This window comes from Microcebus murinus, chromosome 12, assembly GCF_040939455.1.
Source record: "Microcebus murinus isolate Inina chromosome 12, M.murinus_Inina_mat1.0, whole genome shotgun sequence".
NCBI lineage: Eukaryota > Metazoa > Chordata > Mammalia > Primates > Cheirogaleidae > Microcebus > Microcebus murinus.
Genome location: NC_134115.1, coordinates 58,017,824 through 58,044,289, shown reverse-complemented (window position 1 = coordinate 58,044,289; position 26,466 = coordinate 58,017,824). Strand labels below are relative to the sequence as shown.

Sequence of the window (26,466 nt, the reverse complement as noted above, 5' to 3'; positions counted from 1 at the left end):
TGAGTTTGATCCCCTGCCATGCCTGCCATGTGACCATATAAAATAAGGATTCCTTGGCTGGGCATAGTGGCTCACGCCTGTAAGCCTAGCATTCTGGGAGGCCAAGGTCAGCAGATCATTTGAGCTCAGGAGTTCGAGACCAGCCTGAGCAAGAGTGAGATCCTGTTCTCTCCTAAAGATAGAAAAATTAGACTCTACTAAAAATAGAAAAATGAGCTGGGCATTGTGGCATGCACATGTAGTCCCAGCTCCTTGGGAGCCTGAAGCAGGAGGATCCCTTGAGCCCAGGAGTTTGAGGCTGCTGTGAGCTATGATGATTCTACTGCACTCTAACCAGGGCAACAGAGAGAGACTCTGTCTCTAAATAAATAAATGAATAAATGAACTCCTTAGACTTCCATAGAAGTTCATTGCTTGTTTGTTTGAGACAAGGTCTTGCTCTGTCTGCCCAGCTAGAGTGCAGTGGTGTCATCATAACTCACTGCAACCGCAAACTCCTGGGCTCAAGGGATTCTCCTGCCTCAGCCTCCTGAGTAGCTGGGACTACAGCATGCCACCATGCCTGGCTAATTTTTTCTATTTTTTTGTAGAGACAGGTTTTGGTCTTGCTCGGGCTGTCCTCAAGTGATCCTTCCGCTGGCCTCAGCCTCTCAAAGTGCTAGGATTGAAAGTGTGAGCCACCTCGCCTAGCCAAGATTTCCATAGAGGTTATCTGGATCTCCACCCATGCCTTGAGTTAGTTCATGATCCTAATCTTTTCTTAATGTAATTTTGCTAGTATAATCAAAAACAGGCAGCCCATGTAACAATATATGTAATCACCATTTGCAATCATCATTTGTGGCCATAGTGATTAAGTGTGTCAGGTACTTTATCTCCTAATGTCTTATCTTCCAACATCGCATACGATGCCTCACTGATGATAGTCTAAGTGACTGTGATGCCTCTGCATGCTCCAGGTTGCATAGCCTCTTTCCCTGTGGAAAGGAATTATCCATACGCTAATCAAATATATGAGTAACTTGATCCTAGAATCTCATTTTGGAAATCTGTTTCCTGCGATTTCTCCATGTATTGTATCAGTGAGGAACCAGGCAGGAAACAGATGGCACACTGCAAAGATATAGGAAAAACCAAACCCTTTGCCTACTCTCTACTCACCACTTTATACTTCTGTGACCTCTGGCCCCGAAGAAGTATGTGGGGATTTCTCCCTTCCAAGCAATTCACTGGCGGGTGATTTTCCAGCAGACACCAGATGGGTTTCCTCTAACTCAATTCAATTCTGACACTATTTACCTGGAGACAGCATCAGATCCCACAGGTTGAGGGCTCAGTGCCACGAGACTGCCCCCCAACTTCAAATGCCAGTCATGAGCACAGATTGTGGCCTACTACAGCTGACTATAAATAGGGGTTCCCATTACCCACTCCTCAGGTTCCATTAATTTGCTAGATTGGCTCACTGATCTCAGAGAAATACTTTACTTACACTTGCCCATTTATTATAAAGCATATTCCAAAGGATACAGATGAACAGCCAGATGGAAGAGATACCCAGGGTGAGGCATGGGAGAAGGGGTGTGGAGATTCCATGCCCTCTCCGGGCATCCTCCAGGAACCTCCTCCTCCAGGAACTCAATCCTTTTGGATTTTCATGGAAACTTCATTACATAGGCATAATTGATCACATCATTGGCCATTGGTTTATTGAGTCAACCTCCAGTCCCCTTCCCCTATCCCCAGAAGTGGGAGGTGGGTAGGATTGAAAATTTCAATCTTCTAATCCCAGGATTGATTCCTCTGGCAATCAGCTCCCATCCTGCATCTGACTAAGGGGCCCCAGCCACCAGACATCTCTTTAGCACACAAAAGACACTCATTGCTCCCAAGATTCTAAGGATTTTAGGAGCTATATATCACGAGGAGGAGGATGAAGACCAATTACATATATATATATATATATATATATATATATATATATATATATATATATATAATACACACTCAAATAATTTAACCAGAAAGATTTTAATAAAGGGGCAACTTAAGAGGTGGGTTCTAGATTAAGGAACCAATGTGAGATGATGAGTCACTTGGGGTCGAGCAATGATGGGAAACCATTAATCATACCAAGGCCTTGAAGGGGCAAGAGGAGGGAACAATGTTTCAAAAGCTTTAGTTAGAGATAGGCCCATGGAGGGGAAGCAGCCCAAAAGGGTCTGTAATTGTAGAACAGTGGGTCTCAAACTTTAGCATATATCAGAGTTAGCTGGAGGGTGTGCTGAAATACAGCTTGTGGGCCAGGTGGGTGGCTCATGCCTATAATCCCAGCACTTTGGTAGACCGAAGTGGGAGGATCACTTGAGCCAAAGAGTTTAAGATCAGCAAGACCCTATCTCTACCAAAACAATTTTTTTAAATTAGCCAGGTGTAGTGGTGTGTGCCTGTAGCCCCAGCTATTTGGGGGGGGTAAGGGCTGAGGTGGGAGGACTGCTTGAGCCCTGCAGTTCAAGGCTGCAGTGAGCTAAGACCATGCCACTACACTCCAGCCCCGGCAAAAGAGCAAGATTCTGTCTCTGGAAAAAAACAAAATAAAACAAACAAAAAAAAAAAACTATGCTGGACCCCACCCTCAGAGTCTGTATTAATAGGTCTGGAGCAGGATCTAAGAACTTGCATTTCTAGCAAGCCCCCAGGGAATGCTAATGCTGCTGTCTGAAGACTATTTGAGGACTGCCACAGAGAAAATTATTTGCTGCTAGAACTGCATCAAGATGAAGGACTTGGGGAATTAATACCCCAACCTCTCTCTCCTTCTACCACTGATCTGCTGCTGCTGCCTCCCATGGGCCAAAACCAAAGAGAAGCCAGAGGGCCTGGGACCCTGGGAATGCAATCTGTAGAGGTCAGCCTTCCAGGGAACAGAGCAGGGCAGAGAAGGGTGGAGACTGGATGGGGTTGGGGCAAACAGAGGACAGCCAGAACTACCAGAGGCAGAAGGATGGATGGATGGATCAACGGAAAGATGGATGATAGATGAATGAATGGACAGATATCTGAATAAAAGTATAGAAGCATAATAATGGCTACTAGTGTTTATTGTGTGCTAGCCTCTAAGCTAAGCGCTTTACTCAGAGTACCTCATTTAATCCTAAGAATCTTTTACCATTCCCATTTTATAATACAAATGAGGACATTAAGACACAGAGATTAGATACATTTCACATGATCACACAGCTAGTAAGCTGTGGAATCTGAATCCCAACCTAAGCACACTATCTGTAGAGTCCCTCCTCTGTGCCATGTGCCATGCATTATGTGACCAGTGAACTTGGCAGAGTGGCAGTGCAAGGCAGAGGTAAACAATGCAAACCTTACAACAAAACACACCTGGTTCCAAATCATGCTCCAGCTCTTACTAGGTTTGTGATCTTGTTCTATGAGTCACATTTTCCTTATGTGTAAGACAGAGATAATAATATGAAAATACTAAAAACCACTTCATAGTATTGTTGGGAAAATTAAGCAAGGTAATAGTGGTAATGTCCCTGATACAGAGCCTAGCACATAGTAAGCAATCAAAAATACAGTTACTGTTATTATTAATGGATGGAAAGAAAGAGAAGTAAGAAGCTTAAGAGGGAAACACTCACCCCGCCCCCATCCAAAAGAGGGTCCAGAGCTTGGATGGGGCAGTTGCATGGGTGTCTCATATGTCAATTTCTTCTTTTGAGTGTTCTCTTCTGGAAATCATTTGTCCCCTCCTCCATCCGTCAATTCCTTGAAATGTTGGATATGTCTGAATATTAGCTGGCCAGCCCTTCTTCTTAGAAATCCCCTCTTGGTTCCCAGGATTGAGGGTAGAGGAAAGATGAAGGGGCTATTGCAGGCCAGCCTCCCTCCAGCTCTTCCTCTAACCTGGGTGTTGGACGTAGGAAAATGGTGGATTGGGGGAGGGGAGTCAGTGCTTGCTAAGCCAGGAGGTTGAATCTCAGAGACCTGAGATGTGGAATGGGAGTCCTGGGCCTCCTCCTAAGGAATGTTGCTGTTCAGCTCTGCTTGTCCTAAGGGAGGGAATGGTTCCCAGATGGTGGACTGGCAGGCACTGTGATGGTCTGGGAGGCCACCCCAGGCTCTCATGGCTGTCCTGAGGGTCCCAGGGAGCCTTCTTCCCCACCAGCCTGCACTAGAAGCACTAGTGAGGATGAAGGACTCACCCTGGCCCCAACCGTGACTATCACTTCTGAATCCTGGCCCCATGGTTGATGACGCAAATGCCACCAATGAGATGACAGTGCAAGCCCTCTCTCTGGAGTAACAGTGCAGATTGCAGACTACTTAGGTTCTCAGAGCTGAAGCCAAGAAAACAGAAAAGGGGAAAAGCCGCTGAGAAGGAAAGAGAGAGGGCAGGGTCAGGTCTTGCTAGAAAGAGGGGGGCAGAGGGGATCCACAGAGTGAGACATGGAGGGGATTTCTGGACAGCGAAAAAAAAGCTCCTAGCCATAAATAGGAAGCAGCCACTGGCTCACACAAGCTCACCAGCTCACACTCCTAGGCTCACACTCCTCACACCCTGCAAGGATACCCGTGCACTTCCCATTGCTCCCCTGCATGCCCAGCCAGCCGCTGCCTCACACCGACTGCTGTGCACGCCCAGAGCCGCTCGCTCACACTCACTGCCAGTCTGCCTCTGTCGCCTCCATGGCACCCCGTATGATCCCACTACTAGCCCTCAGCCTGCTGGCTCTTTGGACTTCCCCAGGTAAGGCTGAGGGGAGGGTTAGGGTGGAGGGTGGGCAGGGATGGTGATGTCCAGATCTCAGACTGCTTGGCACTGGACATGAGGGACACAGTGAGTTCGTGCGTGAATATGGAGGTCGGCGTGTCTCGGTGAGCCTGGAGACTCCCTGTGTGTGTCTGTGAGTGCGGGTGCACTTGTACCCCAGTCCCCATGTGGACTGTCTCTTGGTGCAACCCAGGGCCTATTGCTGCCCCTCTCTCTGCAGGCTCTGTTTCCTGCTGCCTCAGTTTCCTAGGCAGGGGAGAACAATATATGTTTGCTTAAGGTAGGGAGAAAGGCTGGTGGTCCAAATTTTTAGCAATTTCTAAGCCCCTTAACACCAGCCTCTCCCCATCCCCGCTCTCTTCCAGGGCTGGGACCAGTATTAACTCTTTATTTGCTAGATTGTGGGGAAGTTGAGAGGTCCTGGGAGAGAAGCAGGGGTGACAGGGCAGCAGGAAGGCATTTGCGGGGCTCAGGGTGGAGGTTGTTTACCAAACAGTTTAGAACTGTTACAATATATTTAGCAACCAGTAAGGCCATATGGGTCTAACTGTCACACACACACACACACACACACACACAGGTTAGGGCCATGGCCTCCCCTCTTCAAGGTCCCTGTGTCTTGTCACAGCCCCAGCTCTCGGTGGTGCCAACGATGCTGAAGACTGCTGCCTGTCTGTGACCCAGCGCCCCATCCCCGGGAACATTGTGAGAGCCTTTCGATACCTCCTCATCAAAGATGGCTGCAGGGTGCCTGCTGTTGTGTGAGTTCAGGGGACAGTGTCCAGCCTCATGGCCCCCATCATCCCCGGATGATACTCCCACCTCCTCCTTCTGCTTCTCCTAGCCAAGCCCAACTCCTTCAAGGAAACTCCTGAAACAAATCCCCAGCCACGCTGGTTTCCAGGGCTTCATTCTTTCTGTCTTCTGTCCTCTCACTCCAGGTTCACCACGATGAGAGGCTACCAGCTCTGTGCACCCCCAGACCAGCCCTGGGTGGACCGCATCATCCGGAGACTGACGAAGACCTTGGCCAAGGCAAGTCTGGCCCTCCCCGGCCCTGCCTCCTCCCTCTAAGCCCCTAAGAGTCCAGCCCATGACCCTGCCTCTCCTTCCTCCCCCAGAGCAAGCGCCACAGCAGTTAGCCCGTGACAGCGCCAAAGGGAGCCCTGTGTCTGAGTGGAGGCATGTGAACCGCCCTGGCCTGGGGAACTGAGGACCAGAATGGAGGCCCAGGCCTCCAGCTCCTCTGCACCAGACCTGGCCCAGCCAGGGCAGGGCCTGGAGTGTCAATGTGAGTGTGAGTGTGAGCAAGAGGGTGAGTGTGGTGAGAGCACCGCTTTTCCACATCCGGACTGCAATGTTTCTAATAAAGCCACCTGGCACCCACAGATCTACCTGCGTCTGTTTGCTGTCTATCCAAGAGGACAGGACTAGGAAGGACGGAGATGGGATGGGGGGATCTATTTTCCACCCAGTGGCCTGAGCAATCTCCTTGCCAACCACCACCTAACACCTTGATGCTCTCAGGATCAGCCCCCACAGTCAGGGCCCCTCACATGCCTCCTCACAGCCCTGTCACACTCCACACTCAGCAACACTAAACCTGTGTCACTTCTCTGAGTGAGCCAGTCTCTCATGCCTTCCGGTCTTTGCTCTCTAAGGCAGGTGTTCAAGTATACAGGTGTGTCAGTGATCATGTGTCACTGGAGGGAAAGGAGTTGTCGGGAGCCAGCTGTCATGGCAGGGGGAGGGACAGAGGGCCCAGCTCTACTGCCCCGGGGAGAAGTACGTATCCACCAGCACCATTGCCTCTGCCTGGCATGCTCTTCTGTCTCCTCTGCCCCCTGGCTTCCCCTCTGGGTCTGGATGCCTCTTCCTCCAAGAAGCTTTCCCTGACCCCAGCCGGGTGCGATAGCCTCTCTCCCTTCCTCATCACACTGACTTGCTGTTCTGTCCATCTTCCTGGACAGAGATCATGTCTATTTTAGTTTCTACTCTTTTCCTGGTGTCCAGCATGCTGCCTGGCACAAAGTAGTCACTCAACAAATATTAGTCTAGAGAATGAATAAATATGTGAGGTCAGGCTCTGCAGCCAACGGTGAGGCCCATCTGCCCCTTCTGTCCATACAGAACCTCACCTCCGGGCCAGCCCTCCTCACTCGCTCGTCAGTCTGAGCATGGTCAGCCCCCTCTGGGCAATCCTGGGGCCCTGCCTCTCAGGGACACGGCAGACTTGGGAGACAGAGGTCGGAGATGGGAGCGAGGCCCATGGGGTCAAAGGAGGAGCAGCCAGGGAAGCTGGGGAGACTCAGCAGGGAGGACCCACCGCCACCCTTGCCGCCCACAGGGGCTCCAGGGCTCAGAGGCAACCCAGAGACGGGGAAAGTCTCCCCAGCTAAGATGGGGAAGGAGCCTCAGCTCTGGGGGACGAAAGCCCTGTGACTCCTGCAGCATCCCACAGGGCTGCTCAGTGAGGAGTGAGCGCCTCAGGCTTGGGAAAGCCCTGGGGAAGCTGGCCAGCCTCCAGACTATGGCCTCTAAGGGCCTGTCTGGCCGGGAGTGACAAGCCCATGCCGCTCGGGTCAGATGGCAGCCAGGAGGCTAGATTGAGCATCTCTGCCTGGGAAGAGAGTCTATCATTATACTAGATGTACCTTGGCCGGCAATCAAAACCAGGCCTGGGCAGGCCTTAGAAAGAGACAATGGTGAGGGTGTTGTGCCAGCCCCTCCTCACTGGGCTGAGAGAGTGGCATCCTCTTCCTCTCCTCTGTTCCCAGAAGCAGGTGTTCAAACCTCAGGTATCTGAGGTGTCAGAGTCATGGGGTGGGGAGATGGGGATAGTTTTCAAGAACAGCTGCTCTGGCTGGGAAGTCTGGCTGTGCTGCCTGGAGGAAGTTACCCATCCACTCATGCATTCGTGCATCCATTCATCCAGCTGTTTCTGCATCCATTAGACCTCCACCACACCCACTCGCCCACCCACCCACTTGCCACCCATCCATCCATTAATACATCCATCAAGCCAGCCATGCTTGGAGTTCCAGATCTTCCAGCTGTGGACCCTGTGCCCTGCCTCCCAGCAGGCAGAGGACAGACACACATATGAGGCGAGCACATTGCCTCAGATCCTTCTCATTTCCCAGTGAAATCAAGAGGAAGTCAGCCTGTCAGAGAAGCAGACACAAACCCCCTGTGGACCCTCAGGGGAACAGACAGAGTAGGGGGAGGTGAGGGTGGGAGCCTTCAAGAAGATATGACCAGGACAGAGGCCCTTGGACACTACCTCCACGCCACTAGGAGGTACAACAGCAAGTCCTGAACTCGATGCCTAAGTCAGAGTCTCATGGTACCATCTTTGCCCCACTCGTGGTGCAACTCTGGGTAAGTTTCTTCCCCACTCTGTACCCTGAAGCCTCAGTTTCCCCATCTGCCAGCTAGGAGGGAGGGGTTTTATTTTTGAGACTCCTCCCAAACAAAGACTTGGCTCCTGAACCTTGGGATTTCACCCAAGGTTCCCCCAACGTGTGCATGGGCTCCAACGTGTGCATGGGCTCCCCCCAATGTGTGCATGGGCTCCCCACAATGCCATGCACACCCAGAAACTCTCCCACCTCCTGGGGTCCCTAGGGCCACACTCTGAGAACAGAGGGGAAGCTGGAGCTCAGGAAGAGAGGAAATAATCTGTGATAATTTATAGTGAATATAGTGATAATAATAGTGAAATGCCTTGGATTGAACTGTCCTCTGCTTGACCCTAGGAGCCTGGGAAATGAAGAATTTTCAGAGCTCCACAGGCAGCAAGCCTGTAACCCTCCCACCCTCCTCTGCCAGCATTTTCCATCCTAGCTTTCTCCCTCGCTATTTCTCCCAGCCCCCCTCCCCCAGCCATAGCAACCCCTCCTGGGCACTGGGTCTGATCCCTTTATCTTCCTGCCAGGTACATAAGCCCAGCAATCTGAGGCTTGTCCTGTCCCACTCAAGCATTCTCAGCACTGTAACTCCATCTAATCAACATGTGCTTCCTGTCACTATGATACACTGCCAACTGTTATCTTCATTTACCCCGAGTTCTGGTGGGCCAAGAGCCTACCTGCTTACCTCTGACAATGATGAGGTTGCCAACTCTCTGAGGGGTGGCATGGACTCCTAGCTATCCCACAAGGATATGGAGGCCTTGTTGCCTGCCTCTAGCTATGCACCTTCCTCTCTCTGGCACCTGATGTCTGCTCCAGGTTGAAGGCCTGCAGCTGAGTGATACCTCCTCTCCTGAAAGCCTGTGGTCTCAGCAGCCAATATCTCCCTAAAGGTATCTGGACTGACATCCCTGCTCAGGGAGCTCCTGGCCTTTTTTGGACAAAAAGCTCCCTGTCCTGCCTGTTGAGAGAGCTCCCAGGGGAAAGGATTGGGCCTTGTCCATATCCAGTGTCGCCAACACTGTTCTGCACAGGGTCTGGCACAGAATAAGCCCAGATACATATTGGATCAATAAAAATGGAATTGGACATGGCCCTTTCCCACTATGCCCCCCTACCGCCACCTGGAGCACAGCCAGTTCCCACGACAGAGGCTGTTTCTCTGTTGCGTGGTTGAGTGTTTGGTTAGAGCTAGAGCCATACGGTTTTGATCATGTTATGATCATCTCATGTTCAACTTCTCGGCAAGGCCTCACCCATGTCACCCCCTTCTTCTAGGTTTCGAGAAACTTAGAAACAACCAGAAAACTTTGGAAATGAAATCTCACAAAGGAGCAGGACTCCTAATTGGGGAATTTCCTCCAAGAGTCCCGCTGTAAGAATAAACATGCACTTCTCTGGTCAGAGAACTCCCGAGATGGCCCCTGAAACTTTGTCCACCTGGAAGGACATGGGTCTGTAGTACTAGCTAATTCGCCGTGAGTGCTTCCTAGGTGCTGGGCGTTGCTTTAAGTACTGTTACCATTCTTATGTTGCAGATGAGAAAACAGAGGGACAGAGGTTAAGTAACTTGCCCAGGCCAGACAGATAGTAAAATGGCAGAGCGAGGGGGTCCTACCTGGGCAGTCTGTTTCCAGAATATGTACTCTGAACTACTACGTACCACCTCTCTGAGTTGACCTGTTGACTAAGTAAAAACAGAGAACCATACATCAGGGCCAGGTGGGAAGAAGTGGCCCACAGGGAATAGAGAAAGCCACTACTTTTCCACGCTGGCCACGTACCAGACTCAAGCTGAGTCCCTTATTTGCATTTTATCATTGCATCCTCAAACAACCCTGTGAGGTATCATCAGTACCATTTTATATATAAGGAAATTGAAGCACAGAAAAGTAAAGTGACATCCCAAGTCCCCTCAAATGGTGAGTGACAAAGCTGGGACTGCAGCCCCAGTCTGCCTGACGGTGGGCACTTGGACTGGGGGCTGGGGGCTAGGATGTCTAGTTGGGGTAGAAAGGCTTGGCTCACTAGGAAGAGTTGGGTAAAAAAAACAAGAGAGGAAGCTGGAGGCCTCAGGTGAAACCCCAGCGCTAGAACCCAGACATAGAGACGCCTCTGGACGGCTTCCAGCCTACTGGGCCTCCAACCCCCCCACACACCCCCACCCCCCCACACACCCCCACCCCCCCACACACCCCCACCCCGCCTAGCTGAAGGGGAGGGGAGTCGGTTTCCCCAGAGCCTCGAAGAGGAAGTCTGCTCAGGCCTGTTGTCCCAACAGTGGAGTGGTGGAGAAGGGGATCGGGCTATAAGAATACTCACCCTACCCTCCTTCGCAGGGGAGTATCAAAGGCCAGGACTTGGCGATGTTGAAAGGAAGGGAGGAATGGAGGGCAGCGCGGGCATCCTGAGAGTGGGGTAGAGGCAGGACTGGGGGCCTGGGGGCGGGGCTTCTGGAAAGGGCGGGGCCTTGGCAGGTGACTGACGCCCTGTGAAGGGCAAAGCATCTGAGGGTGGCAGAGACATGGGGTCAGACTCCTGCAGCGCAGGCTTGTGAGGGCCACTTTCACCAACAGCACTGCACCGCCCCAGGGGGCGCCATCCTCTCTGCTGTCTGTGCAAATGGCACCTCCTGGTACTGCAGCACCGAGCGTCGGAGACTGCTCTGTATGTTAGTGCGGGGACCCCGGGTAGTCCCAGGGCTGCCATCACCTGGGGTCCCAGCTCTTGTAAAGCACCAGTGTCTAAAGTTATGTCTCGTCACTATCTGCAACCCAGAGCATTCATTCACTCCAGGCACTATTCTAGGTGTTGGTGATACAATAGTGAACAAAATAAAAATGGTCTTTGTTAGGTTTGTTCCAGGTGGGAACCCAAAAAGTATGTATAGGATGTAATACTTAGTGATCATAAAGCTTGTAAAACAAAAGCTGCAGAAGTCTGGAGAGTCCCCAAGGTTGTAAATCTAACTCCGACCGCAGACACCTGCAGCGACATTGGCATCCTGCCCCCCCTGATAAGGACGAAGCTACCCTCTTCCCCTATTCTGCAGGTGTTGCTCACTCCCTCCAGAAAAATCTCTATAACACCCAAGGCTTTCCCCTCCCTCGGTGTGGATGCTTTTTTGCCTCCACCCATCTGCACCCAGATGCTCAAAATAAACAGCATTTTGCTCCACACAAGGCTTCGTATGTCTCCCTTTCGGCTCCTGACCTAACAGTCTTGGGCTTCATGAAGCTTCCCCCATTCCAAAAAAAAAAAAGAAAATGGCAAATAAACAAATGTATTAATCAAGATTCTTACTTGCAAGCCACTGAAACTTGCTGGCTGATTTAAACAGAAAAGGAGTTTATTAAAAAGCCCCTGGAAGGCCGGGTGCGGTGGCTCACGCCTGTAATCCTAGCACTCTGGGAGGCCGAGGCAGGTGGATTGCTCAAGGTCAGGAGTTCAAAACCAGCCTGAGCGAGACCCCGTCTCTACCATAAAAATAGAAAGAAATTAATTGGCCAACTAATATATATAATATAAAAATCAGCCGGGCATGGTGGCTCGTGCTTGTAGTCCCAGCTACGCGGGAGGCTGAGGCAGCAGGATCGCTTGAGCCCAGGAGTTTGAGGTTGCTGTGAGCTAGGCTGACACCCCGGCACTCACTCTAGCCTAGGCAAGAAAGCGAGACTCTGTCTCAAAAAAAAAAAAAAAAAAAAAAAAAAAGCCCCTGGAAAGATGCAGAAAGTGGCAAGAATAGGTGCGCCTAGGCAGCCAGGACCTCTCCCAACACACACAGCCAGTCCATGCAGCCCTCCAAGACAGCATGGTGGGGACACCAAATGCCAGTACTATCCCTATGTCCAGACAACTGGGGACATTACATGTTTTAGACAGCCCTGCTCTGGCCCACCTCCAGTCATTTCTCTGGACACAGGAAAAAGAGTCCACAGGGCCATGGGAGCATGGCCACCCAGAGCTCATGCTTCTCTAGACCACATTTCTGGAATTAAAAACCAGGGAGTTTCCCTGCCCAAGCAGCTTCCAGTGTCCACATGGGCCTCTTCCTCAGATCTGTCCCTACTAGGATGGACTGTGTTACTGATACACATACTACTAGGTCCAGAGGGTGGCCAAGAAGTAGCTATTTGCAGGAAATGCAGAAGGATCCTGTATATATGGGGCTGGAGTGTTTATACCCAGGCACATGAGACCTTTCATGGCACAGGATAGAACTAAGTGTAGGAAGAGGTGAAGGACAGGTAGTAGGCTGGGTAGCAGGTTGGCTCTCTCCTTACCACCTCATTCCATCACGAAACTCCAAGGAGTCCAAGAATTCTAAATTTGAACCTGGCCTTCATGTTGTTTTGAAAGTGTATTTTTCAAGGTAGGTAGATATATTTATTTGACAACTTGTTAGCTTGATTTGTAAATTTTACTTTTTTTTTTTTTTTTTGAGATACAGTCTCACTCTGTTTCCATGATAGAGTGCCATGGTGTCATCATAGCTCACTGCAACAACCTTCAACCCCTAAGCTCAAGTGATCCTCCTTCCTCAGCCTCCTGGGTAGCTGGGATTACAGGCACACCCCAGGACGCCTGGCTAATTTTCTCTTTTTAGTAGAGTCAGGGTCTCGCTCTGTTGCTCAGGCTGGTCTCCAACTCCTGAGCTCAAGCAACCCTCCACCTCAGCCTCCCAGAGTGCTAGTATTACAGGGGTGAGCCACTGTGCCTGGTTGTAAATTTTAAATATTTAGATAGTGGGCCTTCATTTGTACCGTTGCCCCAAGCCCCATGAATGTTAAATGGTCAGCCTGCCAGATGCCACCACTGGAATCATAGTTACAGATGCCCCTATAAAGTGGACACCACTTCCACCATCACTTCTGCCACCTCCAAAATGGATTCTCTAATAAACCTACTCCTTGACATCACTACTAGCTTCCTACTCGCAGTGGAAGGTGCTTATGATTAGCAAAGCCTAGGTCCTGTATCCAAGTCCCAGCTGCAAAGGGGGCTGGGAAAATTAGTATGTGACCTTCAGGGATTCTTTGATGAAAATCAAGGTTACCCTGTAACCAGGACTAATATATTAGGAAATTCCTCAAACATAGAAAGGGGTTAAGTTTGTGGGCAGTGAAAAAAATGATAAATATCTCAAGAGTCCACTCAACATCAACATTCATCCTTCTTCCCCAACCCTAGACTTCTTAAAAAATGGAGGGTAGGCTGGGTGTGGTGGTTCACACCTATAATCCTAATACTCTCAAGGAGGCTAGGGAGGCTGAAGCTGGAGGATTGCTTGAGGTCGGGAGTTCAAGAGCAGCCTGAGCAAGAGTGAGACCCTGTCTCTTCAACAACAACAACAAAAAAAAAAATAGAAAAATTAGCCTGGCATGGTGGCAGTAGTCCCAGCTACTCAGGAAGCTGAGGCAAGAGGATGACTTGAGCCCAGGAGTTTGAGGTTGCAGTGAGCTGTGACGACACCACTGCACTCTAGCCAGGGTAACAAAGTGAAACTGTCTCCAAAAAAAAAAAAAAAATTAAGGGTATCACCTAACATATCACTTTTGCTTAAACAACCAAAAAAATTCACCCCCTCCCAAAGAGAGAAAACTGAGAGCCTTAGCAATTAGCACATCTGTCTTAGCTCAGGCTGTGATAACAAAACACCATAGACTGGATGGCTTAAACAACAGAAATTTATTTTCTCACAGTTCTGGAGACTAGAAGTCCAAGATCAAGGAGCCAGCTGGGCGTGGTGGCTCATGCCTGTAATCCTAGCACTGTGGGAGGCCGAGGCAGGGCGGATTGCTCGAGGTCAGGAGTTCTAAACCAGCCTGAGCAAGAGCAAGGCCCCATCTCTACTATAAATAGAAAGAAATTAATTGGCCAACTAATATATATAGAAAAAATTAGCCAGGCATGGTGGCTCATGCTGGTAGTCCCAGCTACTCGGGAGGCTGAAGCAGAAGGATTGCCTGAAGCAGAAGGATTGCTTGAGCCCAGGAGTTTGAGGTTGCTGTGAGCTAGGCTGACACCGCAGCATTCACTCTAGCCTGGGCAACAAAGTGAGACTCTGTCTCAAAAAAAAAAAGATCCAGGAGCCAACATCATCAGCTGGTGGGGCTCTCTCCTGGCTTGCAGACAGTCAGCTAACTTCTTGCTCTGTGTGTGTGTGTGTGTGTGTGTGAGAGAGAGAGAGAGAGAGAGAGAGAGAGAGAGAGAGAGTTTCTTCGTCTTGTAAGACCACACTACTATTGGATAAGGGCCCCACTCTGAACTCATTTAACCTTAATTACCTCCTAAGGACCCTATCTCCAGATACATTCACAGTGGGGGTAAAGGCTTCAGCATATGAATTTTGGGAAACACAATTCAGTCCAAATCTAGGTGGAGAACCTGCAGCCTTAAGGCCACTTGTGGCCTTCTACGTCCTTTTGTCTGAATCCAAATTTTACAGAACAAATACCCTTATTAAAAGGGATGCAGCAGAGAAAGATGAAGCTTTTCTTGCCTCCTTTGATGCTTGAAAAAGAACAATCTTCAAATCAGAATGCTGCAGGTTCCCCAGCCCTGAAAGCCTGCTGTGGGTGCAGGGGAGTCTCCAGCACAGTTGTATTCCATGTGGTGGCTCAACATCCAAGCTGCTTTGATCTGTTGGCATGTTCCTTCATCTAAACGTGTGCTTCCGTGATCACTACAGTCAGGGAATATGGCAAGGGAATCCCTTGCAAGTGACACATGCCACTTCTACTCACACTTTACTGGCCAAAGTGGGTCATGCCTAACTTCAAGGGGACAACTCCCAGGAGGAGAATTAAACCAGAATCTTGGTGAGTAGTAGCAATACCACCACAAAAATCTATATTCAAGGATGGAATGAAGTGGGAATCAAAGAAAAGAGAAGTCAATTAAAGCTCAGAAAAATAGACACATTTCACATCGAGGAAGGAAACATAGAGAAAAGCTTTAGCCAGTAGTTCTGCAACTGGGTCCTGAGGCTTGGATGGCATTAGTTACTTTCATCTTGTAATGGTTTTCTATCGCTGCCGAACAAATCACCATGAATTTAGCGACCTAAAACAATTCAAATTCATTATCTCAGTTTCTGTGGGCCAGAAGTGCGACTGGGTCCTCTGCTCAGAGTCTTACCAGGCTGAACTCAAGGTGTCAGCCAGGGCTGCAATCTCATCTGAGGTTTGGAGTCCACTTCTAAACTCCCTGGTTGCTGCTAGTTGTAGCTATAGAACCGAGGCCCTCGGCTCCTAGGACTACCTGCCGTTCCCTGGCACATGGTCCTGTTCACAACATGGCACTTTGTTTCTTCAACACAAGAGCATCTGCTACTGCTTCTTATCACTTACCTCTAGACACATTTGTAAAAGGTTTGCCTGATCAGGCCTGGCCCACCAAGGGTAATCTCCCTTTTGGTTAATTCATAGTCAACTGATTAGGCACCTTAATTCCATCTGCAAAAGCCCTTCTTTACCAAAGAGCAAAACCTAAGTTATATCCCATCACATTCACAAGTCAAGGGACCCCTCAAGGTGAGGAGGCTGCACAGAGCATGCACACCAAGGGGGTGGGGATCTTAGAATTCTGTACCTCTCTCCTCTATGACTCATTGCAGGGTCTCTACCTCCAACTGGCACTTCAGCTGGTTGATATTCTGTGCCCACTAAGGTACCTCAACCTTCACACCCAAGAGGTACTAGCCCCTGGTTGTCATGCCTGGTAAAGATTACAGTGGCCTTCCATTAACTTTGACCACTGATCATAGCATCATCAGAGGTGCCCCAGGAATTATGTAGGTGCCTTTCTACCACTCCATGACCCCATCAGTTGGCTGCAGCCTATTTCCCCATGACAGTAGTCATCCTCAGGATCGACTACTCCTGCCAATATGGACTCTACATTCACTCTGTGGCACAAGAAGCCCAAGCCAGATAGTGGTCTCAGCTTCCAAGTCAAGGAACCACTCCCCTTCCCAGAAAAACAGGTGCCAAGATGTTCTATTCGCTGGAAAAAATTTTCTTCTCCACTGTCCTTCAGGATCACCCTGAATGGAGCTTTAATGCTATAGTGATCCACCCCAAGCTAGTTCCAGAAAATTGTGCAGAATCCTCTTAACCTGGCTCAAAAATTGACTTACGAGTCAATGGCCGCAGAGAACTCTCCATGAGACTATAGGTGTGGACTAAGGGAAAGGTGACTGTGACCCAGGAGCACGCATGCTGGGAATGTGACCAATCTGCCCGTGGGCTTCATACAGTATGGCAGTCAGCCATTGACACCTCAAACACCACTGGATCTGCTGAGTCAAAGGGCCGAGTGGCAGACAATGGCACTGCAACCAATGCTACCACCACCACCAAAATGGAGTCCCCATGGTCCCTGCTCCTTTGCATCACCAGCTCCAACTCGCAGTCTTGAGAAGGTGCATCCTACCTAGACACAAGAGAGGCTGAGAGAGTTAGGATCCAGCCTGTTGGGCTTTTATGTAGGTAGGGGGTCCAAACGCTGATTGGTCAAAAATAACAACAAAAGTCTGTCACAACATAGAAATAAAACAATTTCAAACCGAGTGTGTGTATGAAAGACACAATAAAAATGGTTAAGGAAGATAAAAACAGAAGGAGATGGCACTAATATGTTTTAAATAGGATGCCTAGGGAAGGCCTCTTTGAGGAGACAATATTTAAACTGACACCTGAAGGAGAGGCAGCCGACCAGTTAAGGCACACAGTGGGCAAGGCCAAGAGGGTATAAGGTGAGGGAGGCTGCAGTCACGTGACCCAAGTCTTCGCAGGCCACAGGAAGGATTTGTTCTAAATGCTGTGAAAGATTTAAGCCAAGGAGTAACATGATCTTATTAATAGTTTAAAAAGACCCTCTTGACAGTCTGGAAAATGGATTATTGAGAGAAGAGTGGGGAAGTCAGTAGTCTAGGAAAGATACAATGTTGGCCTAATGCAGGTGGTGGCAGTCGGACTACAGAAGAGGACAGATTCTAGACATACTTGAGAAACAGAACAACAAGCTGAGCTGACAGATTACATCTGAGGCATAAAGGAAAGGGAATACCCAGGGATGACACCAGGCTTTAGTGACTGGTGGTGATGCTGGTGACATTCCTGGAGATGGATGGCTGGGGAGGAGACACACTGTGGAGGAGGTGTTGGGAATCAAGACTTTGGTTTCAGAATAAGGTATGTGTGTGAGCGCCAAGAGCAAATCCCAAATAGGCAGTTGGCTCTGCAGCCCGGAGCCCAGAAGTAGAGCTGGCTCTACTCTGGGTTCTATCCCTGGTTCTTCCATCTGCTTCTTCACGCACTCCAGTAAGCTATAGAGTCATGGGCTTTCTACCTCTTGAATGTCTCTGGTATCTGTGTTGCATCCTCAACCCCCTGCTGCAGCCCAGCCATGATTTCAGCCTCCGTCCTCAGGGCAGTTGCAGCAGTCAGGCTGGCCACCCCCAGGCTCCATGCTCAGGGATCGTCCTAATTAGATCTGATCAGAAATAACTCTCCCACTCCTCCTCCCACACACCATAGCCATTCTCACCACTAGCCCTTTCCCCACCCACCAACACTGGGATTAATCAAACCCCTCTGAGCCTTTATGCTAGCTGTTCATTCTCTCTGGAATGTCCTCCGGTCCACCCTCAAGGTTCTGCAAAGCTCCTCCTTCGTGCAGCCTTGTCTGCCTCCCTCTGACCATCCACCTCCCCGGGTTCGCATCTCCAGCCATATAGGTCACCTTCTGCTTTGTGTTCAGGGACCCTTGTTTCCTGAGCACTTCCCAAGCAAGCTCAGCCCAGGCCCAGGCACCCTGGGGCTCAGAGTGGCCCAAACTGCAGAGAATAAAGAAGAGAGGTATTCAGGAACCCCCGGCAGTGGTGTTGTTTCAAGCCCCAGAGGGTAAGAAGCAGGAAAGGGGGGTATACTATTGCTCAAGACTCCCCCTCATCCTGATGGCCTGTCACCTCCGGAAGTTCTGTGCAATGTTTCACCCACACTCTGGCACCGCAGGGCCAAGTTCTGCCCCTCTGGCTGAGCCAAGACCCTCCAGACATGAAGAATGACATGACCCTCCAGACATGGGAATTGAAGCAGACCCCTTCCCAGCAGGGACTTTCAGAAGCTGAGTCATTTGGTTTCTTGTTCATTTCCAGCCCCTTTCCGGAACAAGACATCCCAGCCCACTCAGGCCAGCACCCCACTTCTGCAGGGCCAGGAGCCACACACCCCATTTGGCCTATACAACAGATGCCCTCTGCAGGCCCCATGAGGTTGAGAGCCCAGGACAGAAGTCCCATGTCCCCTTTTCCCTAGGCACTGGATGCCCCCTGCCGCCCATGTGAGGTTGAGGGCCAAGAAGGGATGGATTGAAAAAGCAGCCAGAAAACTAACCCATAGGCTGGGCGTGGTGGCTCACGCCTGTAATCCTAGCACTCTAGGAGGCCAAGGCAAGAGGATCACTTGAGCTCAGGAGTCTGAGACCAGCCTGAGCAAGAGTGAAACCCTATCCCTACTAAAAATAGAAAAAATTAGCCATGCATGGTGGCGCATGCCTGTAGTCCCAGCTACTCGGGAGGCTGAGGCAGGAGGATCGCTTGGGCCCAGAAGTTTGAGGTTGCTGTGAGCTAGGCTGACACCATGGCATTCTAGCCCAGCAGACAGAGAGAGAGAGAGAGAGAGAGAGAGAGAGAGAGAGAGAGAGAGAGAGAGAGAGAGAGAGAGAGAGAGAGAGAGAGAAAGAAAGAGAGAAAGAAAGAGAGAAAGAGAGAGAAAGAAAGAAAGCCAGTCAACACCTTCACCCACCTACACATGTCCATACCCACACACATAAATACAGGCACATGGTCAATCACTTGCATATGTCGAGGACATACTGTAAACATTTCAGCATATAATCACAATATAGACACACAGGCACAGACACACAAACACACAAGGATAAATCTCATCTCCTACAGAGGAGTATTTTGGGGGAAGAAATAGGTTGAGGAGCCACTGGGGAGCAGGATGATATAATGGGTGACAGACTTAATAAAAGGGGGTGGCTCAACTGCTTCTGGGTCAAATGGGGCCCCTTGACAGGAGAGCCCTTTGTTTTGCTCAGCACTGGAGTGGTTTTAGGTTTGGAACACTGCCAATAAGAGTTAGATTAAAGCTATTAAAAAGAGAAATTTGGAGTTTGCAAGAGGTTAATCTATATAACTTGTATGGAAGCTCATTCTTAGACTCCTAAAGACTTGTATGGAATCCTTAAACTTGTATGGAAGCTCATTCTTAGACTCATTCTTGGATTCCTAAACTCAGCAAGCTGAGTTAGATTGAGCTCCGTCCTCACTGCAACTGGAGGGACCCTAGAAAGAGGCCTCCTAATACTGGGTGATGAATGAGAAAGTGGACGGACCTTACCTTCACAGCGTGCCCATTGTGTACCAGGGATGTGTATAATTTCACAAGATACATATTAATCCCACTTTACAGATAAGGAAAGTATCACCTGTTTCCTTATCAGTCCAAGGTCACGGAGCCAGATTCAAACACAAGAGTATAAAAATCCTCAATGTTTCTACTACATTAATAATGGCAACTGCAAGGCTTTTGTGTCCCACTCCCTACTCATGTTCCCAGTAATGGAACATACATGTCTTCCCCATTGATCCAGACCAGGGATTGGCAAACTATGGCCCATGGGCCAGATCCAGCCTGCAGCAATTTTTGTGAATAGTTTTATTGGAATATAGCCATGCCTATTTATTTACATATTATCTATGGCTGCTTTTGCACTACAACTGCAAAGCTGAGTAGTTACTGTTGAGACCCTGTGGCCCACAAAACCTTAAATATTAAGCATCTGGACCTTTATAGGAAAAGTTTGCCAATTCCTGCTCCAGGTCCAGCTTCGAAATTGAATTTGGCAAGTGAGATTAGGCTTATTGCCTTCAGTGTTTTGGCATTCAAGTAGGGTCAGAGAAATAAATGGATGAAATGGGATGGATGGATAGATAAGGTAGAAAAATGCAGCCCACAATTAAATCTGTCACATCATAGACTCTAGGGCCAACAGTAGGAAACAGAATAGCATGCCACAATAGCCTCTCCTGAGAGGTCTCCTCCTCTGGTCTGTCTCTTGGATCTAGCAAGATAGTTCTCTGAGCGGCCTTGCACTGACCCAGTTCTCCCCTCTTTCTCACTTGTAGTTCTCAAGAATAACTGAAGAATGTGCTGGAAATGCAACATGCTGAGATAAAGGAGAGCTGGCCAGAACAGCCCAGGCTCTGTTCCAGTCCCAGCCCAGAAACAGAATGTCCTTCAGTGTTTTAGCCCAGTAATTCATATTGCTCTGGGGGGATAAAACCCAGGATGGGATGCTTTCCAGGGTCCCTTAGCTGAAATGTAAGAGGGGCACGGGCAGATGAGACTTCATCTGCTCTGAGCAGCTTTCCTGAGCCTTGGGGGCCTGGCTCACAATGAACCGAGACCTCTATTGTCTCTGGCTGCCTGCATGTAGTAAATCCACTTCACGTGACTTGCTGCCTGTGTATGAGAGCATTCTGTCTCACTGGACCCAGACAAGCTGGTAACCAGCACACGTGAGCCTGCTTCACAGTCTCCCTCTTGTCTCTCTGCAGGCTGTAAGCTCTCCCTCTCCTCAGAAATCCCTCTCAATTCCCAGGACAGAGAGGGCATGGTAGAAGGGGGTGTTCTAGGCCAGGTTCCCCTCTAGATATTCCTCTGACTCAGCTCTGGGGCATGGGAAAATGGATCAATGAGGGAGAGGGACAGTGCTGGCTGGGTCCAAAGGGTGAAGTCCTAGAGTCCAGAGATGTGAGATAGGGTAGCTGGACCAGCTTCCAAAGAATGTTCCTTTTAGCTTCCAAAGAATGTTCCTTTTAGCTTTTCTTATCCATGGGAAGAATGGGTACCATATGGTAGATGTGCAGGCACAATGATGGGCTCAGGGAGGTCTGGAGAATCTGGAGGGGATCTTCTCTAGCCAGCCTCACTCTGCTCCTATGACTTCCCTCAAGGAATCTGGAGGACTGGCTATGTGCCATTTTTCCTACCCCCATGTGTCTTAGGACTACAGAGAAGAGGTGAGAGTGAGAAGAAACTTGGGGAAGAGAGAGACACTCCTTACCTGACCTCTAATCCTGAACCAAACCCTGACACCCCAGCCTTGTGACTGATGGGTCAAATGCCTCCAAGGGGACAGCGCTGCAAACCTTGCAAACCTTCCCCTAACAGTAACAGCGCCCTCCTCCCCTTGTCCAGACTGCTGATTACTGAATCCAAGGAGTAAGAAATCAATGCAGGGAGAGTTATGAAAGGGAAAAGAAGTTCTTCCACAAAGAGGGGAACACGGGGAGTGGCTCCAGTGGGAAGGTACTCTGCTACCTACTCATGGATTGTGATTCATTTCTGATCTTAACCGCCCAGAGCTGGCATCAGCCTCCAGAGGAGGTTTAGGGGGAAGGTCCCCAACAAGACTGCCCTCACCTTAGATGACAGCTACAAGTAGGGTCCCCAAGCCACCTACATTTCTGAGCAACTGGCTATAAGTCTAGGAGGTTCTCACTACCACCCTCAGTTTTGATAATTTGTTAGAATGACTCATAGAACTCAGGAAAGTTGTGGTATGCTTACGATCTTTTATAAAGGGTATAAATCGAGAAAAGCCAAATGAAGAGACACATAAGGTGAGGTCTGGTCTCCCTGTGGAGACACAAGGTATACCACCCTTCTGGTACATCAATGTGTGCACCAGCCAGAAAGTTTTATGAGCTTTGGTGTCCAGAGTTTTTACTGAGATTTCATTATATTGGCATGATTGTTGACCACATACCTGAACTTAATCTCTAGTTCCCTTAGCCTCCCCAGAGGTGAGGCTGGCTCTAAGTCCCAACCCTTTAATCACATGGCTGGTCTTTCTGGTGACCAGCCCCCATCCTGAGTCACCTCATTTCTTAGCATAAACTCAGGTGTGAGCCTGAGTCAGAATGAGACACCGTCTCTACAAAAAATAGAAAAATTAGCTGGGCATGGTGGCAGAAACCTGTAGTTCCAGCTGTTTGGGAGACTGAGGCAAGAGGATCACTTGAGCCCAGGAGTTTGAGGTTGTAGTGAGCCATGATGATGCCACTGCACTCTAGCAGGCATGACAGACACCCTGTCTCAAAAACAAAAACAAGGTCGGGCGTGGCGGCACATGCCTGTAATACTAGCACTCTGGGAGGCCGAGGCAGGAGGATTGCTCAAGGTCAGGAGTTCTAAACCAGCCTGAGCAAGAGCAAGATGCTGTCTCTACTAAAAAAATAGAAAGAAATTAATTGGCCAACTAAACATATATAGAAAAAATTAGCGGGGCATGGTGGCGCATGCCACCATGGGACTCCCAAGTAGTCCCAGCTACTTGGGAGGCTGAGGCAGAAAGATCGCTTGAGCCCAGGAGTTTGACGTTGCTGTGAGCTAGGCTGAAGCCATGGCATTCTAGCCCAGGCAAGAGAGTGAGACTCTGTCTCAAAAAAAAATCCCAAAAACACAAACACAAACACCTCAGGTGTGATCCAAGGGGCTCAACACACCTATTACTTGGGAAATTCCAATGATTTAGTCTCTGTCTCAGGAACCAGGAACAAAGGCCAGTCAAATTCTTTATTATACACCAGAAAAGAGAACATTTCTGAATGTTGAAAATGAAAGCTTTAAACAGGGGACAGCCACAGCCTCCCACAAGCTCCCACACACTCTCACAAGACCCTCACAGGCTTCCAAGGACTTCCTCACCCTCACGATCACCCTCCTGCTTGCTCTCCTCACACACAGTCTCACACAGGACTCCTGCTCTCAGGGACTCTGTCCATGTCTCCATCTCTGTCCATCCTCTGTGGCCTCCAGGATGGCCACCACTCATCTTCTCAGCACATTGATCTCCTTGCCAAGAGGAGGTAAAATGGAGCAGGGGCTAAACAGTAAGGTGAGGGGCATAGCAGGGACTGGTGCACAGTCCTGGGGAGTCTGTGAAGGATACTGTGAGTTCATGTCAGCACCCAGGTCTGAGTATGAACCTGAGACTGTACATGTGCCAAATGGGTGTGCCCTTGTGGTGACTGTATGTCCCTATATGACATGGGTATACCTGTGCATTGTGTGATTTCCTATGCCATCTGTGTGTGCCTGAGTGGTGTGGGTATGCCTGTGTCCTGTGTGTGCTCCTGTGTGACATAGATGTGCCTGTGCCCCAGGTGTTCCTCTACATGTCAGTGCCTGGATGAGTCCTGGAGCGTCTGGCTGCTCTTCTCTCTATAGGCTCAGTCTCATCTAGCCTGGGTTTCCCAGAGGAAGAAGATAGTGCCTGTGGGTGGAAGAGAGAGCAACACTAAAGCTATGGCGCTGGACACAGGTGTGACTGTAAGGTGGGAAGGCCACAGCCAAGGACCTTTGGGTCCCTTATGCTCTAAATCTAATACCCACCGTCCAGCTCTGAGTGATGCCAATGACTCTGAGGACTCTGAGAACTCTGCTTCTTAGCAAACTAACATCCAATTCCTGAGAACATTTTTAGTGTCTTCTGCTGCAGAGGGACTTTGTCCTGTGAGTCAGAGGTGGAGAGTATCCAGGCTCTTCCCCTTCCAGTCACTTCCTCCATCATCCAGCCCTCCACTCACCATCTCACTTTCCTTCTCCTTGCCCAGTCCCTCCCACAAGGAAGTCCCTACAGCAGGTTCCCAGATGTGGTCCTCACCTTCTGCCTCTCATACCAGGGCCTTCCAGGAAGCTGAGTGCCAGGGATCCATTCTCTCCAAGTCTAGATTACCTACACTGAGGGGCCACCAGTTTTGTGCACCTCCAAATCAGCACTGGGTAGACCACATAATCCAGAGCCTGAAGAAGACCTGGCCCTCCCCTGCCCAGCCTCCTCCCTCTGAGCCCCTAAGAGTCCAACCCATGATCCTGAGAGCAAGTGTCACAACAGTTAGCCCACGACAGTGCCAAAAAGAGCCCTGTGTCTGAGTGAAGGCATGTGAATCACCCTGGCCTGGGGAACTGAGGACCAGAATGGAGGCCCAGGCCTCCAGCTCCTCTACACCAGACCTGGCCCGGCCAAGGCAGGGCCTGGAGTGTCAATGTGACTGTGAGTGTGAGCAAGAGGGTGAGTGCAGTGAGGGCACAGCTGCTCACACCGGACTGCAATGCTTCCAATAAAGCCACTTGGCACCAGTGGATCTGTCTGCTCTCCGTGGCTCAGGCAGAGGAAGACAGATATGACAGGGAGAAATAGGGTGGGATGGGGTCAAGGATAGGGGTATCCATTCTTCACATTTCAATCTAAGGTAACTTTCACCTCACTCATTTCTGTCACTTTCTCCCATGCAGTCAGCCCAGCCACAACACTCTCTTCTCCCCTCTTCAGACTAATTATGGCTCAGTATTGGGCCTTGGCTGTGATGTCAGAGGTCTGGGGCAGCTATTTCCAACATTACACGTTGTTAATTGCCCTTTCTAACTCTTCTGCAGCACTCTCTACTTCCCCCAGCCAGCCTGCTATGTTTACTGTAAAGATCTCATTATTCTCTTTTGACCCCCAACCCATTCCTGGTGACAAGCTCTGAGGCCAGAGATTGCTTGTCTTCTTTACCACTATATCCCCACACCCAGCACATTGCCTGGCACCTAACAGACACTCAGTGAATATCTGTCGATTGAATGATTGTAGGATAAAAAAAAAGAAAATCACAGGAAGATAGGTCTCAGCTGAGAGGCAGGGCTATGACCCCCCCCCCCAGGCCATTAAGTATCTTGGCCAAGGTCACTCAGCCAAGCATTTCCTTAGCCTGGCCTGGCCTAGACTGAGTTCTCTCTGGGGGCCTATTACTCCCAGCCCAGGGTCGTACATGGGGAGTGGGGCAGGCAAGAAAGGCAATTTGTGGGGCAGAGCCAGGGAGGGGAAATGAGGAGTGCTGACTAGGAAACAGTACTGGGCCGTCTCAAAGTTCTTTTCTTGCTGCCTGGTGCTGAGGCCCCTGCTCCCAGGGTGTAACTCCAAAATCTGACTCCAACTCCATAAAAAACAGTCCTGTGTCGGATACCGTAATAAACCCTGACTCCGCCCCTTTAGTGACAGCTCCTGGCTCCACCTCCCAGAGTGACATTTTGACTCCGTCCCGCTGGTAGACATGCTGGCCCCACCTCTTCCGGGTGATAGGCAAGCCCCACCCCTAGAGCGCGACGTCGTCCCAGTGACGTAATGGTAACGGTCTGTTTCCGGGGTGGAGCCAGGGAGGGCGGGAGTTTAGGCTGTGCCGACCCCTCAGCCCCCCTCCAGGTGACCCCCAGCCCCTGAAAATCCTCACCCAGAGCCCCAAATCTCCCAGCCCCATGACTACCAAACCTCTCGCCCTGACCCCTTAAATGCCCCAGGTTCCCGAGATGACCAACCTCCTAACCTTAACTTGTAATGCCTCCTAAATCTTCAAGCCCACCCTGTCCCAGAGTGGCAACTGAGGCTTCCCGAGAGCTCCAGCCTCAGATTACCTGAGAGCTAGCCAGACTCGTCCTGAGAATGACGGAGAAGGGGACCTGGGTTTGGGGAACCCTTGATTCAATCATGCTGCTCCCCAGGAGACGTTCGGAGCCCAGGACATGTCGGGATTGAGGAGATACGAGGTGGCGCTGGAGGCGGAGGAGGAGTGAGTGGAGGCGGGGTTCTGCGGAGGAGGAACCAGGCGGCTCCCGGGTTGGGGGAGGGTGCGTGTTCTCTGGGGGCGAGGTGCGCGGGCGGGCGGGGCGTCCGAGGGGGCGTGGGCTGTGAAGGGCCGCCTTTAAGGGGCGGGGCGGAGCCGTCCTCGAGGGCGAGGCGTTCGAGGGGCGGGGCCTGTGGGGTCAGCGCCGCCCCGCCCCGCCCGGCTCTGCCTTCTCTCTGCAGGATCTACTGGGGCTGTTTCTACTTTTTCCCCTGGCTACGCATGTGGCGTAGGGAGCGGAGGTGAGGGGGCTGCGATACCGCGGACCTGCCCTGGGCATGGACGAGGCTTAATCTCTGAGGACGGATCGGGGGGAATCCGGTAGCCCCCGCCCGCCTCATGCCAGTGTCGGCTCGCCCCACAGCTCGGCGCACCCTGGGGAGCAGAAGCTGGAGTCTCTGCGGGGCCTGATGAGCTGTCTGTCGAGCGGCCTGGGCCCTGCTCCCCAGCGCTCGGGTCGTAGCCGCACCCCCACCGCCGCTGCCCAGCCAGTCGGTGCATTAAAGATTTAAGCCGAA

At 50.4% G+C, this 26,466-nt stretch overlaps 2 protein-coding genes across 2 annotated transcripts; both read left to right on the top strand.

Moving 5' to 3' along the window:
- Positions 1-4,507: 4,507 nt before the first annotated feature.
- CCL19 (C-C motif chemokine ligand 19) lies at positions 4,508-6,183 on the top strand. Its single transcript, XM_012770099.3, has 4 exons — positions 4,508-4,765; positions 5,418-5,550; positions 5,731-5,824; positions 5,911-6,183. The coding sequence occupies exons 1-4, from the start codon at positions 4,615-4,617 to the stop codon at positions 5,929-5,931; spliced, it is 399 nt and encodes a 132-aa protein (XP_012625553.1). The 5' UTR covers positions 4,508-4,614; the 3' UTR covers positions 5,932-6,183.
- Positions 6,184-25,455: 19,272 nt separating this feature from the next.
- On the top strand, positions 25,456-26,466 carry LOC105874341 (uncharacterized). The gene is made up of 4 exons (XM_012770103.3): positions 25,456-25,530; positions 25,827-25,894; positions 26,131-26,190; positions 26,313-26,466. Exons 2-4 carry the CDS (start codon positions 25,848-25,850, stop codon positions 26,458-26,460), a joined length of 255 nt encoding a protein of 84 aa, XP_012625557.2. The 5' UTR covers positions 25,456-25,530; positions 25,827-25,847; the 3' UTR covers positions 26,461-26,466.